General features: G+C 45.1%; 1 protein-coding gene across 2 annotated transcripts in view; it reads left to right on the top strand.

Annotated features, from left to right (window-relative positions):
• Window positions 1-17,181, top strand: part of DOCK1 (dedicator of cytokinesis 1) — a 242,045-nt gene that overhangs the window by 41,376 nt on the left and 183,488 nt on the right. For both annotated transcript variants that reach the window (XM_056494592.1, XM_056494590.1), the window contains exons 18-23: window positions 282-465; window positions 5,278-5,375; window positions 8,697-8,786; window positions 9,164-9,264; window positions 11,143-11,277; window positions 14,562-14,670. In XM_056494592.1, the coding sequence (XP_056350567.1) occupies window positions 282-465; window positions 5,278-5,375; window positions 8,697-8,786; window positions 9,164-9,264; window positions 11,143-11,277; window positions 14,562-14,670 (717 nt within the window). The remainder of the gene's footprint in view (window positions 1-281; window positions 466-5,277; window positions 5,376-8,696; window positions 8,787-9,163; window positions 9,265-11,142; window positions 11,278-14,561; window positions 14,671-17,181) is intronic.

The raw sequence follows: 17,181 nt of genomic DNA on the forward strand, positions 1-17,181 counted from the left end.
AGCAGTTGGTTTATATGGGAGATAGGGTGTTAAACCTTTAATGTGTTTTAATTTCAAAGGTATTTGTTGAGTTTTTTGTGGGTTGGAAAAAGTGAATTCTGTAGCATTTTAAATAATCCTTTTTTTGGCTCTAATATAGACAAAATAGTGCTAAATTAATGTGTTCAAGATGCATTTGATAGCTCCAAACCTAAGAAAATCCAGTATAAATGTAACAATTTTCTTACTACTGAGATTTTCACTGGATATTTTCTCCTTCTGTGTTTCAAACATCCCTGTAGGCAGAAGCCAAGAAGCTGGAGGATGCCTCGACCTATCTCAGTCTGCCATCCACAAAAATTGAGCTGGAGGAGAAAGGACACTCAGCAACAGGCAAGAGCATGCAGAACCTGGGGAGCTGCACCATCAGCAAAGACTCTTTCCAGATTTCCACTCTGGTCTGTTCAACTAAACTTACCCAGAATGGTGAGTTCCCAGAGCTGCTCCTGCAGCAGGGCTGGGATCTGTGTCTGCCTTCTCCATCCCATTCCCTGTGACTGCCTGCTGCTGTTTGCTGGGTCAGGTTGGTTCTGTTTTGCTCCAGATGTCTCTGAAGAAACAGAATAATCCCCAGTTAAGTGGAACCAGGGATATTGCTTCCCACGTAGTTGAGACTCCCCTGAAGTGCACTGAAACAGGCTCTGTGGCATTTTGCTTTTCCTTGAAAAATAGCACTGAGGCAGTGGAGGAGTTTGCTTTCAAGAGCAGGTAATAGCAGGGTTCTGCTCCCAGACAGGCTGGTTTATTATTCCAGGGTGCAATATCCATATCTCAGGGCTGAGGACAGCTCTGATGTTTCTCTGGTGTGCAGAAGGGGCGTTGGGGGAGGATGTGTTGCCTGGGTGTTCCCACACCTTCCCAGGAGTGACCTTGGCTTTGTTTGTTCCTTCTAAACCTTGCATTCCATGCATTTTTCCTGTTTGTCAGCTGGCTGAGTGCATCCCGAGGCTGTGGAAAGCTGGTGGCAGCCACCAAAGCAAACATTTCCCATTTGCAGGCTGTGCCCTGTGTGTAATTTCTGAGCTTGGTTGCCATGGAGCCATGCCTTGTTCTCCTGGCTGCACCAGCAGAGTGGGGAGTGTGGGAGGGTCATTCCACAGGGGCTGAGTCATTCCAGGAGCTGCAGGGGAGTGGGTGGGTGGGATCAGGGTGACATGCCACATTCAGGATCCCCTCTGTGCAGGGGGTGTCCCTGCTCGGGTACCACTCCAGGGCCAGCCCAGAGTCACTGCAGTGTTTTCCAGTGGCACCTCCCAGCCCATCCCAAACGTTTCACATGCAGAGCACATCCCATCCACTGCAGTCTGGCAGCCTTGGAGCCTGGCAGGGTGCTCAGCAAAAATCTGGGATGTGGTTGTAGGATTTCCCTGCAAAGATGGGATTGCAGCACGCTGGGGCTTGGAGAGCAGGATCCAACATCTGGAATTAAAGTGCTTTTTGTTGGAAAGTCTGTGGTGTTTTTCCCTTCAGCCTTCCCTGGTGCTTGTTAGTAGTTAAAAGTATTTCCCAGTGATCAATATATTGATGTGGCTTTCACAGAACTGCTATTAAAATTAAGCCTGAGCATTGTTTGGTGTTTAATTTACATATTGTTTGCTTTGAAGGCCTGATCTTTATTTAATGCTGCTATTAATTATGTTGTCTGGGAAACTTTTTCTTGGAGTTGCCAAAGTCTTTTCTCTCTCTTCAAAGTACTGTGACATTTATTAAGCAAGATCACTATGTCTTGTTGAGCTGAAAAGAAGCAAAACAAAGAAATCATCATTCAGTTCCTCCCTCAAGTATCAGTTTCCATCTAAAAATTGGCAGTGCTTTTCAGATGGTGATTTCTGAAGTTGATTTTAAGTTTTGTAAGATGTTTGGTTAATAGTCTTCCTTTAACTTTCTTAAAAACAAGTAAATAAAAATCCATTATTATCCTCACTTATAAAAATCTTGAGCCAAAGCAGACTTTTCTCCTTTTGGTTACCTATAATAGTTCTTTACCCTCCATAGCTATCTTAGAACTGGCTTTAAGGCTTATTTTTAGTATTTCTGAAAGTATGTGAATAAGTCATCTGGCTTTTTGTTTGGTGTTTGATGGTGCAGAGACTTCTTTGTGTCTGAGCTCTTTGAACACTCCCTTGACTTCAGTTCTCTATGAACTGTGAGTTTTTAATGTTGCTTTTCTATCAGTAATCCATGTCCTTAGCACAGAACAGTCTTCAAAATAACAACCTTGCCCACTGCTGAGACTGATGGTGTGAATTATCTTAGTTAACACTTGACCAGTTTTCAGTGATTTGAGCAGGGTTTATTGAAGCAGGACATTCCCTGCCTTCCCCTGGATTTTGCAGTTCATTTTGAAGAAGAGTGGTGGCCAAAGACAAAGAGGAGGAAAAACCCTCAGTGCTTGTGCAAGTAAATCCTCCTGGTGCCTCTTCCCAGACTTCAGGATGTCCTTTTATGATCAGGGTGATGGGACCAGAACTGGAATTGCATTCATGGGAACATGTTCAGTTCTCAGTAGGCTCTGGCTGTGCTGTCCCTCTGGTTCTGCTTTTGGAAACCTCCAGGGCACCAGTAAGGCTTATTCCAAGAATTCCTCTTGTTTTCTTTTCTGCCAGAAGGACTCAAATCTCTGGATAAAAGTGGCTATTCCTTCACTGGAGTCAGGACTTAGAGGAACTAGGGAGACCAGGATTGTGGAGAACACTTGGGAGGAATTTGACAGCACAGTTGATAATTAAAAAAACCCAACATACACATATGACAAACTGTAGTGACATAAAAAGTGAAGATGTAAGCACAGAATTAAAAATCACACTGGAAAAAAAAAATCAGACTGGAAAATCTGATGTTAAAGTGAAGAAGGCAGAGAATGTCAAAGAGCAGGTGGGAATTTATAGGGGAAATATTATCTGCATTCAGTGGCTGGGCTTGGAGAAAAGTTTGGATGTTTTTGTAGGGAACCTTTGGCATAGATAAAGGTTAAGGAAAGCAGGTAGGCAGGAACTTGGGGTGCTTCCTTCCACTTGTTAAATAGCCTGTAAAAGGAAATCTTTACATGCATTCCATAAAATAATAAGTCACACTAATAAAGCCAAGTTGCTGTTGGGGACTTTGCAGTTTAAGCCTTTTGCAGTGGGAAATCACAGAATCCCAGACTGGTTTGGGTTGGAAATGACCTTAATGATCATCCAGTGCCACCCCTGATGTGACAGGGACCTTCCACTGTCCCAGGTGCTCCAGTCCCCAATGTCCAGCCTGGCCTTGGGCACTGCCAGGGATCCAGGGGATCCACAGCTGCTCTAGGCAACCTCATTCTGTCTTCTTCCTGTTTTTTTCTAACCTCAAATTTCACTTGACCTAGGCTGGCTCCAGCATTCCTGTTTCCTGTAGGTTAAAATACTGTTTTCCATCCTTTTACTGCATTGTTTTAGACACAGCCCTGTGAAGGGAGTGGGATTAACTGCCTGACTGGTGCTTTGCTGGGGTTAATTAATGCTTGCATTACCAGGGAGTGCCCATTTTTCTGTACCCTGTAAGTTGTTTTCCCCTTTCAGCTGGCCTGCACTGACATTCTGTGCTCACAAATGTATATTCATTTAGCATTTGCTCTGCCAGCACGCTGCCAGTCCACGTGGGTTTGTTTTCTTGGGGCAATCCATGATGCTGCTCAGAGCCTGTCTGTGGGCTGGCTTTTGTTCAGATCATTTCTTCTGTCAAGCTGATGCCTTGTTAGAAGTCAGGCTGCAGCCAAATTCAGGGGTGGAAAGCTGGTTTAAATATATCCATGAAACACTTTGGATAACTCACCAAGGCATCTTTGCTTTGCTTCCAGAAGCAATTTTGTTTGTTAATGCTGAGTTTCTAAGAGTTTGGGTTCAGGCTATAGACTTCTTGTAGGATGTATTAAAAAGAATGGAGGACTTGGATTCAAGTCTTTAATGTAGTAAAACTCTCTTGATTTCTCCTCACAAAGAAGGTTTGGTTTGAGTGCTGCTTAGAGGGGAATCTTTCCAAGGACTACTGAGGTCCTTTCCAGTAGAAGTAATTTCATTTATTACTTAGAATGAAAGATGTTTGAGACAAGCATAGTAGCTGCTTTGGGTGTCTGCAGATAATTTCCAGAATCAACTCTGCAGGTTCATTCCTTGGTAAACATGTTGATTGCTTTGAAAGTGTGAATAACAAAGAGGTGAGGGGGGATTTGTTGGGAGAAAGTTTTGAGGTATTTTGGGCAGAATTCACACTGTATGAATTATATGGGGAGGTGGGTAAGGTGCAGTAGGGGCCAGGGGCTAATTTGAAGGTAGTGAGTCTTTAAATTAGTCATAAAACCATTGAAACTGGACAAGACCTTTAAGATTATCAAGTTCAGTTTTTTATCAAAGGCATCTCCTGAGCAGGAGTTGCTGCCAGTTTGGTTTTGAGTTGAAAACTGACTTTGCCTGGGTGAGGATTTCCCCCTGGGGCTGCTTTGACTGAGGCAGGAGTGATGTGGGGTTTGGGGTCTGTGGGCAGTGCTGGTTCCATGCTGGGCTGGGATTTACCAGCTCTGCAGGAGAGCCCTGCTGAGAGCTCCTGCCCAGGAAATGACTAAAGGAAGCAATTTGTAATGGCTGATGGAGGGAGCTGGCCCTCTTCCCTTCTTCAGCAAGGAATCCTCAAGTGACAGCATCTTCAGGGTGCAGGATTTGGGGGTGAGACCATTTGCATGATCTGGCTGTGCCCTCAGGCTCCATCCCTTGAGAGCAGCCAGGCAGGTGGGCATGGGGGGATAATTCACCACCCAGCTTTCCCCCAGTCTCATTTAGTTTGAAACTCTTTGTGCTTCATTGTGCTTTATTCTCTTTCCAGTTTATGCAATGAGAGCAGAGAAGCTGCAGACATTAATGCTGGGAGAGCCACTGCCCTGTAGTACGACTGTGTTGGTGGCTGACTAATTTCATTTTGGCATCTTTTTCTAAATACACAACTGTTGTGTACAGCAAATTAAAAACAGAGGCTTCCTTGGCCTAGATTTTCCTGCTGATATTTCAAAAGCTGGCTGCTTTTCTGAAAGCCTCTCAGAGTTCTGTCAGGGTAGAAGGATTGTCTGAGGTTTCTGCAGCCTCAGAGGGTATCAGGAATGTGGTGTTGTCCCAGGAAAAAGGCTGAAGTAAGGAAATAAAACTTTGTCCTGCATGTGGTGATGGAGAGTGAGGAAAGGGAAATAGCCTACATGAAATAATTGCTGGTTTTTTTTATTCCTAGTTGATCTCTTGGGGCTGCTGAAGTGGAGATCCAACACGAGCCTGTTGCACCAGAACTTGAAGCAGCTGATGAAGGTTGATGGTGGTGAAGTGGTCAAGGTAATGAGTTCATGTCTGTAAAAATCCCAGATTCTGAGGTGTCTATTTTTTGGCCCCCCACACTTTCCCCCTCAGCCTCACTGCACTCACTTGCACATTAAATTACAACTGGGGACCTCCAAGGTGCTGATGTTCCTCTCCCTGCCCTCCAAGAGCATTTGAGATGTTTGAGAACTGATAAAACACACTTAAAATGCACATTTCTGAAAATTAGGTTGTTTTTTTCTAGTCCTTTGGTGAATTATGTACAGATACATGAAGAAAAGGTGTTTCTCTTTGCAAGATTAGACCATCTCAGGAGCCTTACATGGTAATATTAAATACAATTTCAATTTGTGGATGTGGAATGCAATCCTAGTGGCTGCTGTTGTTTTCTTTTAAAAAATACTTCTGGAAACATTTAGCTGAGCCAAGTTATTTACATTTGCCAAGGCCACTGAGTGATTGCAGAGAGCTACATCAAGGCAGATTTAGCTGTGCAAAAGAGGAGGCTGGGACTTTATTGAAGGTGTTGTAATAAATCAAATCTGCAACAGTGTCAGAAGATGTACTTGGGGACAGGTGACCCTGGAGAGTTGTTTCCTTACTCCAGGGGATTTTTGGGCACAGAAGCAGAATGAAGCCTCAGCTTGAAGTGGCTTAAAGCACCTGGCAGTGCTGCTGTTGTCACCCTTGGAGGGTGGGGAGGGGGGGTCCCTCAGGTTGGTGTTTTGGGAAGGTTCTGCTTGCTGTGGTTTTGTCCTGGGGCACTGGAGAGCAGAATCTGGCTCCTGCTGAGCATTGCTGTGGCTCTGGCACTGGGGATTCTCCCTCCTCTCAAATGTGACATCCCAGAGTGCCTGGCACCTTCCTGCTGATCCTGGGGATCAGGGATTTCCTCAGGATGCACCACAGCTGGGCTTGGAGCAGAAGCAGTTTGGGAGGGAGTTCTGCAGCTGGCACAGGCTCAGGGCTCAGTGAGATTCCCTGCTCCCTGGGCACACCTGGAATCATGCAGAGGACAGTGTCTAGTATTGCTTCCACCACCATTTTTATCCTTTTTTAGAGGGCCAGTGTTTACATTGTCCATCTGCTCCATCTTTGTGGAGCCTGCTCTGCTGCAGGATCTGGTTTGTGACTCTTCCTTTCTGTTCTTCCAGCTTTCTTTGCCCTTCATGTTTTTAACTACAATACTCAATGCAGTCTGGATATCTTTAAAAAAAAAGTATTGATGTGATAAAGCACATTCATATTTTTTTGTTAAGCCACTGCCTGTGTTTAAAACTCCCAGTGAAAGACCTGGGCCTGCTGGTGTTCATTTATTGAGTGGAGATGAGCTCAGATACCCATTCTGTGCCTGTTCCCACAGTGTGTGCAAGCTGTAAATGTTATCTCCCTTCCCCAGAGGCTCTGGCTCCATTTGTGCAGAGTCTGTGGAGTATGAGAATGTAAACTAATAGTGTAGGAATTATTCATGCTACCTGAGACATGTCCTGCCCCTTCACACAGCAGCAGCATCTCTGCTCTTCCTGCTGCTACACCAACTCCTGGTGAACAGATTTAAGACTGAGCTCTGCTGATGAAAGTCAGGCTGAGGTGCCTGAATGTGAAACCAAGGCTTGATCAGCCTCCCAGCCAGCCTTTGGCTGCCAGAGGAGTCAGTGTGAGGGACCCAGGAGTGCAGCTTCTCCTCAGACCAAGAGAGAAACTTCTCCTGTCGAGGCTCAGAGCTTTGCTTTGCACTTCCCTCACTGCCAGCTGGCAGCAGCCACAGAATCATTCAGAATTACAGAACTATTTAGGTTGGAAAAGACCTCTGAGATCAGAGTTCAACCTTTAGAACATCGAGTCCAGCCTTTAATGTGCTTTATTTGCACATCTTCTTTAATGGAATGAGTAAGGCTGGGAGAAGGTGATGTTTTTCTTTTGCCCCCATAGTGAAATTATGAGCTGGCTCTTCCCCAGACTGGACTAAGATCAGCTGCAAGAATTTTGGCTTTTCTGTTTTTTCATCCTCAGCAGCACAAATGTGTGTTCACTTGGTTGAGGGAGTTTGACATTCAGCTGTGAATGGGGGTTAATTCCTGACATTTGGCTGTAGATTTAGGAGATACCTGAATCAGGCTTGATCCAGGAGATCACTGCACAGCAGAGCATTTTTAGAGGAGGAAGGTGGAGTCAGGCTGGTTTTCCATCCCTCTCACAGGGTGTGGAATGCCTCTTGTAGCTGGAGTCTCAGGATCAATTCCCTTCTGCTTGTTGGGATGTTCTTCCCCAGTTGCACTCTCTCATCTACAAGGCAAAAACTTTTTTTCATTTTACTTCCCTGGGAGGGAGGGCAGGCCCTGGCACAGGTGCCCAGGTTTGCTGTGGCTGCCCCTGGATCCCTGGCAGTGCCCAGGGCCAGGCTGGACATTGGGACTGGAGCACTGGGACAGTGAAGGTGTCCCTGCCGTGGCTGGGGTGGCACTGGGTGGGATTTAAGGTCCTTTCCAACCCAAACCATTCTGGGATGATTTGAGACAGATGTGCTGGAACCATCCAGGTTTAACCCCTTCTTTCTCAGCCCAGCCTGAGCTGTGATCCAGCCTGGCTGTGCCCTGGAGGAAGGAGCTGCTCAGACACAATCCCATTCCACAAAACCCATGGGTGTCTGTGGCTCTGGGAAGAACTCCTGGAATTGGGAAGGTTTTGTCCCTGTGCTTGACTGGAGCCCCCTGGCACTAATCTGCTTTTCCTCTCGTGTTGCACAGATTGGGGACCCAGCCAGGGGAGTGAAGACCTTGCTGTGTAGGTTTGGGGCAGCAGTGGGGTGCTGTGTTCCCATGCCTGCATGTGTGAGCCCACCGGAGTTGTGGATGTGTGAGCTGGGATGTTCTGGTGCCCTCCATGGCTCAGCTCCCACTTCCCTTGGCATGAGACTCCATTGCTTGTGTGTTTGTGCTCTGAAACAGCCAAGTTTGCAGCCATGCATGGGCCTGGTGGTGATCTTGCAGTTTGATCTGCAGTTTGGAAATTCTTGTTGTGGGAGCACTGTCATAAAGTTCTTGTCCAGATGTGCCAAGTGTGATTTCTGACTTCATATTTCTGTTGGAGTGATAACCTGTGCTAGATAATCAACTTCACTAAAAACCATTTGCTGAAAAGCAGTGTTGGATTTTCCATTTGATAATCAACTTCACTAAAAGTCATTTGTCGGAAAGCCAAGTGTTGGACTTTCCATTTTTCAGCTAACTTTTAAAATGCCTTTATTTTAGCAAAAATATCTATAGAAACCTGTGTGGAATCATCTAAATTTAATTTTCCTTTGAAAACATGATGAGCTGTGCTGTTTCTTTGCAGTTTCTTCAAGATACACTGGATGCCCTTTTTAACATCATGATGGAAAACTCAGAGAGTGAGACCTTTGACACTTTGGTGTTTGATGCTTTGGTGAGTTTGCAGTGGGGAGGGTCTAAAAAGTATCTAAAAATGGGGAATAAATGATAGAATGAAATTTATTAGTGGAAAAGATCTCAGCTGGGAGTTATTTAGTTTAAAAGTTGTATTTAAGGTTTCAGATCTAGAGAAGTTGGATTATAGCATGTCATCCTCCCAGAAAACAAGGAAACTGTGATTTCTGTGATTCTGTGAAACACTCAAATCCAGTCATTTAAATGGAATAACAGCAGAATTTAGGACAGAAGCAGAACAGAAATTTTAATGTCACTAATGTGTCTTCTCTGAGAAGAAAGGGGAATGGACAAAAATTAAAGATTTTTTTTTTTTTTTTGAGAATAACACACTAATTATGCTGGGTTTTTTTTCAGGTATTTATCATTGGACTGATTGCTGACAGAAAATTTCAACATTTCAACCCTGTGTTGGAGACTTACATCAAGAAGCATTTCAGTGCTACCTTGGCCTACACGTGAGTTGGAAAATTTACTTTTCCTAATGGGACTTGGAGAATTTTTCCAGATATTGTTATTTAATTACTTGTTTATGTGGCTTAATTAGAAATGTGCCAATGAGCTAGGGAGAGTGTTGAAGAATGGGGGTAGTCCTTGTTTCTTTCTTGAAATAAATTGGTAAAACTTTCAGTCCTGTGCAAGAAGTCTTGATTGTGCTGTAATGAAGAAGGGGATGATTTGACAATTTCAGGAGTTTTGTAAGGAAAACAAAAACAATTTTCACTCATATTGGAAGGAAATTGTGTCCATTTAGGATGCTCCAAATACTGGGGGTTTTTTTTGCATTGAATTACATTGTACCCTTGATTATCCACATTGCTGTCAATGTGGGGAAGAAGCAGTGAAAGGCAAAAAAACCAAAGGCCTGTTATTTTTGTTGTCTTGAGTATTTTTTGATTGTTGGAATCTTTGCTGCTGTGTCAGTGAAAAATATCTAATGACATCTTTGCAGTGCTGGGGGAAGGCAAACCCAAACTAGGAAACCTGGGGTGCCCTTTGCTGGTTCAGAGTCTCTTTTAAGGGAGCTGAAAATGTTTGAAAATTCTGATTTAAAATGGTGAAGAATCATAAAATATCCTGAGTTGGAAGGGAACCACCAAGATCATCAATCCAGGTGCTGTCCCTGCACAGACACCCCAGCAATCCCACCCTGGGAATGTCCAAATTCCTGGAGCTCTGGCAGGCTCATTCCCATTCCCTGGGGAGCCTGGGCAGTGCCAGCACCTCTGGGGGAAGAACCTTTTCCTAATCCTCCTTTAATTCCCAAAGATTTGAGCCTTCAGTCTCAAGGCTGATATTTGGATCCCTGAGTTGCTGCTGCTGTTGCAGCTCTGTGTGAGTGAGCAGAGGGTGGAACATCCTGGATTCCTCAGGAGAAGCTCCTGGCATGGAGAGCATCCTTCCCTTCCCCAAGTGCAGGGAGGCAGGAACTGGGAAAAGCTCAATTCTGGCTTGAGGTGTCCCCATGGATGTGACAGCTCCCTGTTCTCTCCTGCCTTGTATTCATCAACACCCAGCATGGAAAAGAGCTCCAAGATCACCCAGCCCAACCTTCAGCTGTTGCCCTGGAGTAAAGAGAGGTGGCCTTGGCAATATTTAAGTGGTTACTTGAAATTCTCAGGCAGTTTGCTCCTGCTCCAACAAATCCCCAGACAGCAGGATCTGTGTGAGCTCAGTGTTGTTTTCTGTTAGTGGGAATAATGTGGAGCTTGTTTACTTGGAGTGGGGATGTTGGATCATGCACTGGAGCTGGGATGATTTAAAATGGAATTGCTCGTGGTTGCATTAAAACCCTGATTTATATTCATTGGAAGGGAGGGAGCTGAAATGGGATTATTTTGAAAATTGTTTCACTTTTGAGTTTGATAGGCTTTAAAAATGGGAAGGAGAGGATTTCCAGCTGGTGATGTGTACTTGGAGAAAGAAATTTTGCAAATTTCAGCCCAAAATCCACAGGAAACCTTGTTGAATCAAGAAACTCATAGTTTGTGTTAATTCTAACAGCATGCTTGTATTTCATTTAATTATTTTATTATTCTGATTATTATTAGTAGGTACATCTTTCTCAGAGCCTAAATCTGAACATCCAGCAGAAAATCAACCTGAGATTTGTTGTATTGCTTGTGTGTTAAATGAGGTTATGGTCTGTGGTTTTTCTTTTTTTTCTCCAGAATAAGTTGCAGCTACTTATCAGCAAAACAAAGCCACTGTGTGTTTATTAGTTGAAGAATGAACTTTTTAGCTCTTTGGGCACATAATTTTTCTTTAAACGTTTCAAAATGGAAATTCTGTGAGAATACTTGTAACTTGTATGTGGGTTTTTTGTATCTAAACAGAAAACTGACCAAGGTTTTAAAAACCTACGTGGACAATGCTGAGAAGTGTGGGATCACTGATCAACTCTTCAAAGCCATGAAAGCCCTGGAATACATCTTCAAGTTCATTGTCCGCTCCAGGATATTGTTCAACCAGTGAGTACAGGCAGTGCTTGAACTTCCTATTGCCAGTAATGCCCCAAAACTGCCAACATTTCACAGTCCATCAGTGAAAAGGGCTTAGCATTGCACTATTTTAGAAATACTTGAAGTTATTTCAGGAGAAGGGTTTTCCCTCTTTAGCAGAGGTCTGTATTTTCAGTAGCAGTGAATTGGTAAAATCATACTTTAGGTCTCTGGACAATTAAAGCTTGGCACTGTTTGGGGAAATTTCTGTTGCTGTATTGTTTTATACACAAGATGCTACAGAAGTTATAAAGCAAGCTGATGAGAGCTTCACTTAGATTGAGTCTTTGACTGCTTGTTAGCAGTGGTAGCAACCTTATTGCAAGGGATTTATGTACAGCTCTTCAGTTACCATCTCCACCACCCTTCTCTCTAATTTAGGGCTTGGAATTTATTTCTGTAGGAGCCCTGCTGTGAGATTCATAAAATACTGGATGTCACTGAGGCTGTAGCAGGCCCTGCAAATCACTTGAAAATAGGAAAAAATAACAAATTCCCTCTGGCTGCAGATTGGATTTCCAGGCACTCTGACCCTCCAGGACTGGCTGTGGGATTTCCTTGTGGGAAGCACGAATTCACAGCCCTTCAGTGTTGGGAAGCCCCAGCTCTCCATGCCAAGGGATTAATCAGCAAAATTACTGCATGCAGAAGGAGGCTGTGATTTGTTGTGCTGCAGGACTGAAGCCCTGCCTGGGGGTGTGTGATTTGGAGTGATTAAAATGCAGGAGTGATTGCTGCTGCTCTGCTGAGGAATCACAAGCAGCAGGCTGAAGCTTTTATTCCAAAATCTGGCATATTTTTAACTTCAGGAAGAGGGTGGTGGGCTCAGTGGATGGATGGAGCATTTTAGCAGTTGAGTTCTGGATAAATCCATGGAATTTGATTCCCTTAAAGCAGAGGTTGATAAAGGCAAAGTATTACAAGTGACCTTTAGAAATATCTTTATTTGATTTCCTTAGTAATGATCCTATTGCTTGTGGTGTATTTACTACAGTCTGAAAATCCTCCAGGCAGTGCTGGAAGGACCAACCTGTTGTAAACCTTGTTTTCTCACAGCTGCAGAGATTTTGTGCTTTATCAAGTATATTAAATAAATAGATGTTATTAACTGACAGTAGGAACACATTTGTGACTAACTTGTTTATTTCTATTATAACTTCCTTTTTGAAAGGCAGAGCTTTTTGTCTGAAGCACTTTGATTTATTGGGCTGTCAAGTTCAGTTACTCTTTCTGGTGGTACAAGTTTCACCTCTCTAATCTCTTTAGGGGGACACTGAAATCCATTATGGAAATGGGGACTTAACAAGTTTTATACCTTGCATAACCCCCAGTTTTAGCCTAAAAGGGGAATAGAAGTGTGCACAGCAAAATAACACAATTTAGTGGTTTGGGGTTTTTTGTCTGTAGTATTTATTTCCTCTGTGTCCAGGTTAAAATAAACTTCTTTCATATCTGGGGCTTCCAAAGGTTTATGAGCACAGCATTAAAAATGATGCACATTAACTTCAGTGTAAAGCAGCAGGAGCATCCTGAACTCCATGTTCATACCAAGAAAAACCCATTTCCAGCTGCAGTATGTGATCCATCATGATGTAGCTTTAGGTTGGATATTGGGAAGGAATTCTTGGCTGGAAGGGTGGGCAGGCCCTGGCACAGGGTACCCAGAGCAGCTGTGGCTGCCCCTGGATCCCTGGCAGTGCCCAAGGCCAGGCTGGAGCACCCTGGGATAATGGGATGTGTCCCTGCCATGGCAGGAGTGGGACCTGATGGGATTTAAAATCCCTTCCCATCCAAACCATTCCATGATTCTGGGATCTTGCAGCGTGAAGAAATTGTACAAGGATTGTACGTAGCAAATTTCTGGATGAAATTCCCTTTCTGAGCTGCAGGTCACATTCAAGACCTTCCTGCTGGATTTAATTCCAGGAGAAAATGGGGGAAGGTGCAAGGGAGCTGAACTCTTGCTGGGAGCTGCTCTGCTGGGTCGTGGTGTCAGGTGTTTGGGGGATCAGAGCCAGTGGAACCAGGGAGGGCTTTGGAGGCCCAGTTGTTGGATGAGGCTCTTGGGGGCAGCCAGAGCTGGCTGGGTCAGGGTGGCTTTAACTGGGGGAGGGAGTCATGGAATGGTTTGGGCTGGAAGGGACCCTAAACTCATCCCAGCCCACCCCTGCCATGGCAGGGACACCTCCCACTGTCCCAGCCTGGCCTGAGGTCCCTGTGGTGTTTATAAATCCCCCTGTTTAGGTTTAATCTGGATTTCAGTTCCATTTTCTTGGTCATGTTAAGTGTGAATAACCCTGGTGTGGGTGAGTCTCACATGCTGCCTGAGGAGGGGAAGGTTTTCAAGGATGATGTTGTTTTCCCCTGCTTTTCCAGTGAGTACTGTGCCATCCTACACCTGAAGCAAGGCTGGTTCTGAGTTTAAAACACTCCAGAGAATTCCAGGAGCACTCATTGTACCAGTGGCCCAAGTTCTTCACCTTGGCTGTATTTTTCTTTTTGGCCTCTGGTGTTGCTCAGGTGCTCTGTCAAGTTTTTACCCCCCTGAAATCATCTGAGAGAGAGGGCAGTGGGCAGCTGAGCTGTGAGCAGCCTGCCTGAAGGCACAGGGACCTTGCTCCTGGAGCTGAGCTGGGGCTGAGTCATTCCTCTGTGTCAGCTGTGCTGACTCCATGGGAAACTGAGCCTGAAATTAGTGCTGAAACACAACTTAACCTCTGTGCTTCCTTCCCACTGAGAAAAAATAAAGCATCTTTTTAGCAAAAAGAGGGTCGATGGGTTTTTTCTGTCTTTCTTTCCCAGAGTTTAAGGTCACTCACCTTAGGCCACTGGTGGATTTTAATGATTTCTGGCAAGTTGTCTGGCTGCTTTCTGGCTTCATCAGCACAGAGCTGCCTGGCAAGGTCCTGCCAGGCCTGTGCAGGGTGCAGGGGCTGTTCCAGGGCTGCGTGGGCACAGGGAGCAGGGGCACTGCTCAGGGACTCATCCAGCACTGCTGCATGTGGCATTTCACACAGACAGATGTACAATAAAAATTTCTTGCTCCTGCTGGCCCAGCCTGGCCAGTCTGTCTTGTCTTGAGGTTTTTTTTTGAGGAAGAAAGCTCTTGATTCAATGAAGAAAGTTGTAGAAAATATTATAAAACCTAAGACAACAACTGGCCATCTGTCATTTGATTGTCAGAAAAACCACCAGTTTTTTTAAAACAGTATTTCCATTGTGGTTTGTGCTGATGAAACCTAATTCTTTTGCAGGCTGTATGAAAACAAAGGAGAAGCAGACTTCAGGGAGTCTCTGCTGCAGCTCTTTAAGTCCATCAATGAGATGATGAGCAGCAACTCTGACCAGACAGTCATTGTGAAGGTTTGTGCTTCCACATCTCCAGTTCTGCATCTTAAGCCACAGTAAGGCAGGCAGTGAAATATTTGCTTGTGTTTGGCTTCAGAGCTGCCTTTACTTGAAGCAAGGTTCATTCTTGGTGCTTCTGCTGAAGGTTTGTGGCTGTGTAAAGAACTTTCTTTGAACAAGTAAATTTATGAAATCCTAGAATAATTTAGGTTGGAAGAGATATCTAAGAGTCATTGAGTCCAACCTTTAATTGCTTCAAAAACCTCACTTTTATTTCAAAAGGAGAACTTATTTTGGGTTCAGTGATATTTGGCTTTAACCGTAAAGTTAAGGTGTTTTTAAGGCATTATATTTAAGATAAATAAAGACATCACTGTCATGAGTATGTCTGAGGCTATTCAGCAATTTCAATATATGATCTTAAGCCCTGGTGCATATTTTGAAAAGCAAATTAGTAGTAAGAGATACTGGAAGCTCTACCTTTCATCCCTTAGGCCTTTTCTTGTGTTTCTTTAAAAACAGCATCTGCTTTTGATAACATTGGCTCATGCAGTTGGGAAAGGGGTCTGTGCCCTCAAATGGTGCTGATATCAGAGAGCAGAGGCTCTGAATTGTAGGATTGGTAAATATTTCTGGATACAGAAATTAGTGGGTCTTTTTCATCATAGAAGACTAAGGAGACTGCCCTAAGTGTGTTTGATAAGCTGCACCTTGAACTTTATAAAAAAGATGAAACCCCTGACCCAGCCCTGCTGAATCAGTTGGGAGATGATCAAGGGGCTGAGATTTGGGGTAGGATTTGGGGACAGTTGGGCTCTTCCTGCTCAGGTGGTTGCAAAGACAGACATGGGAAATACCTGTGCCAGTGGGAGAAGTTCCTGGAGGAGTCCAGCAGGAAAAGTCCTCCTGAGTGAAAGCCCCCAGTCCTTCTAGCTGAACTCTGGGGCTCCTGCTGCCATGCTGAGCACACAGCAAAAAGAGATAGTGGGGATAAAGCAGCTGAGGAGGAATATTTTATGTAGAGAGGCTGAGACTGGATCATCTGATAAGAGAATAGGGATATTACAATTTCAGGAAAGCTGTATTTTCGTTTCATTGCCAGAGCATCTGTCCTGAATGGAAATGGGCAGTTGGAGTCTGTGGCTCAGAGTGTGCTGGCTGGAGTTTGACAAACAGGGATCTTGCAGATTGCAGGAGTGGAATGTCAGATTTCTTTTCCTGAGACTCCTTTGCAGAGCCTGCTGCAGGAAAGCAGGTGAACATGAGAATAAAGCTAAAAATGGTTTTGGTTGTGTTCACCTGAGATGCAGGAAGGAAAACTTCCTGGCAAGGACTAGAGAGATCCACCAGGAGTGCTCAGGTTCAGAACTCTGCAGACTCTCAGCTCCAGTCTGTGTTTGTAGGTGGCAGATGAACTCTGAGGGATGAGCCAGTGTGGGGTTAAGTGTGCTTGAGGATGCCTTTCAGAGGCCTTGACAGCCTTTCTTTCATTTTTTATTGCTTTCATCTCCTCTGGACTCTAATTAGCAAGCTCTTAGAACACATAATTGTTACTATTGGCTTTTTGCAGCTTGTGAAATTGCTTTTATGATGTTCAGGTATTCACTGGGGCTTTGCAGTGTGAGCACCAGGCAGAAATGTGTGCTTCTGTTACAGAAAGCACAACTATGGAATGGGTGGGTAAATGTGGGGGGTTTCAGAGAGGGTGAGTGTGGATCCAGTGCCTCCTGCCTGGCAGAAACGTGTACCTCTGTTACAGAGAACAAAACTATGGGATGGATAAATGTGGGGGTTTTCAGAGGGTGAGTGTGGACCCAGTGCCTCCTGCCTGGCAGAGCTGCAGCAGTGCTGGGAGGTGTCAGTGACACTGGGGGTGACATCAGAGCCCTCACTCAGCATCTCCATCCCTGCTGGTGGAAAGGAGCATCAGATGGAACTGGGGGGCTGAAATGGGAGCTGAAGGGTGGCAGATGTGGGAGTGAATCAGTCCATGGTGCCCCAGCTGGAGCTGCCACTTTGGGCAGGACACCTTGGAGCCATCAGCAGGGTGCTGTGCTGGTTCCAGCCCCAGGATGGGGTTCAAGGGGTGCAGAGGGTTGGGAATGCTGCACCTCCCAGCAGGTGAGACACTGATTTCCTGTGCTCTGGGATTTGTGCATAGGGCAGGCACTTGCTGACTTCCTTAGGAGGGAGTTAAAAGGAAATAAAGGAATTTTTTCTCTTCTCTGAAGTTGCAGGGGGTTGTGGAGGCAGCCAGGGCAGCAGAGGGACAGAGCTCAGGTGCAGCCAGGGAGGGAAGGGAGCACAGAATCCACAGCTGGCATTTCCTGTGGGCACTGCTGGGCACAGCAGGGTGGGCACAGGGGGGATTCTGAGGGCAAGGAGCTGCTCCAAAGGCTGGAGCATCCCTCCCTGGGAGCCAGGCTGGAGAGCTGGGGGTGCTCACCTGGAGAGGAGAAACTGCAGAGACAGCTCAGAGCCCTTCCAGAGCCTAAAGGGGCTCCAGGAGAGCTGGAGAGGGATGGG

This window comes from Oenanthe melanoleuca, chromosome 6, assembly GCF_029582105.1.
Source record: "Oenanthe melanoleuca isolate GR-GAL-2019-014 chromosome 6, OMel1.0, whole genome shotgun sequence".
In the NCBI taxonomy this organism is placed as follows: domain Eukaryota; kingdom Metazoa; phylum Chordata; class Aves; order Passeriformes; family Muscicapidae; genus Oenanthe; species Oenanthe melanoleuca.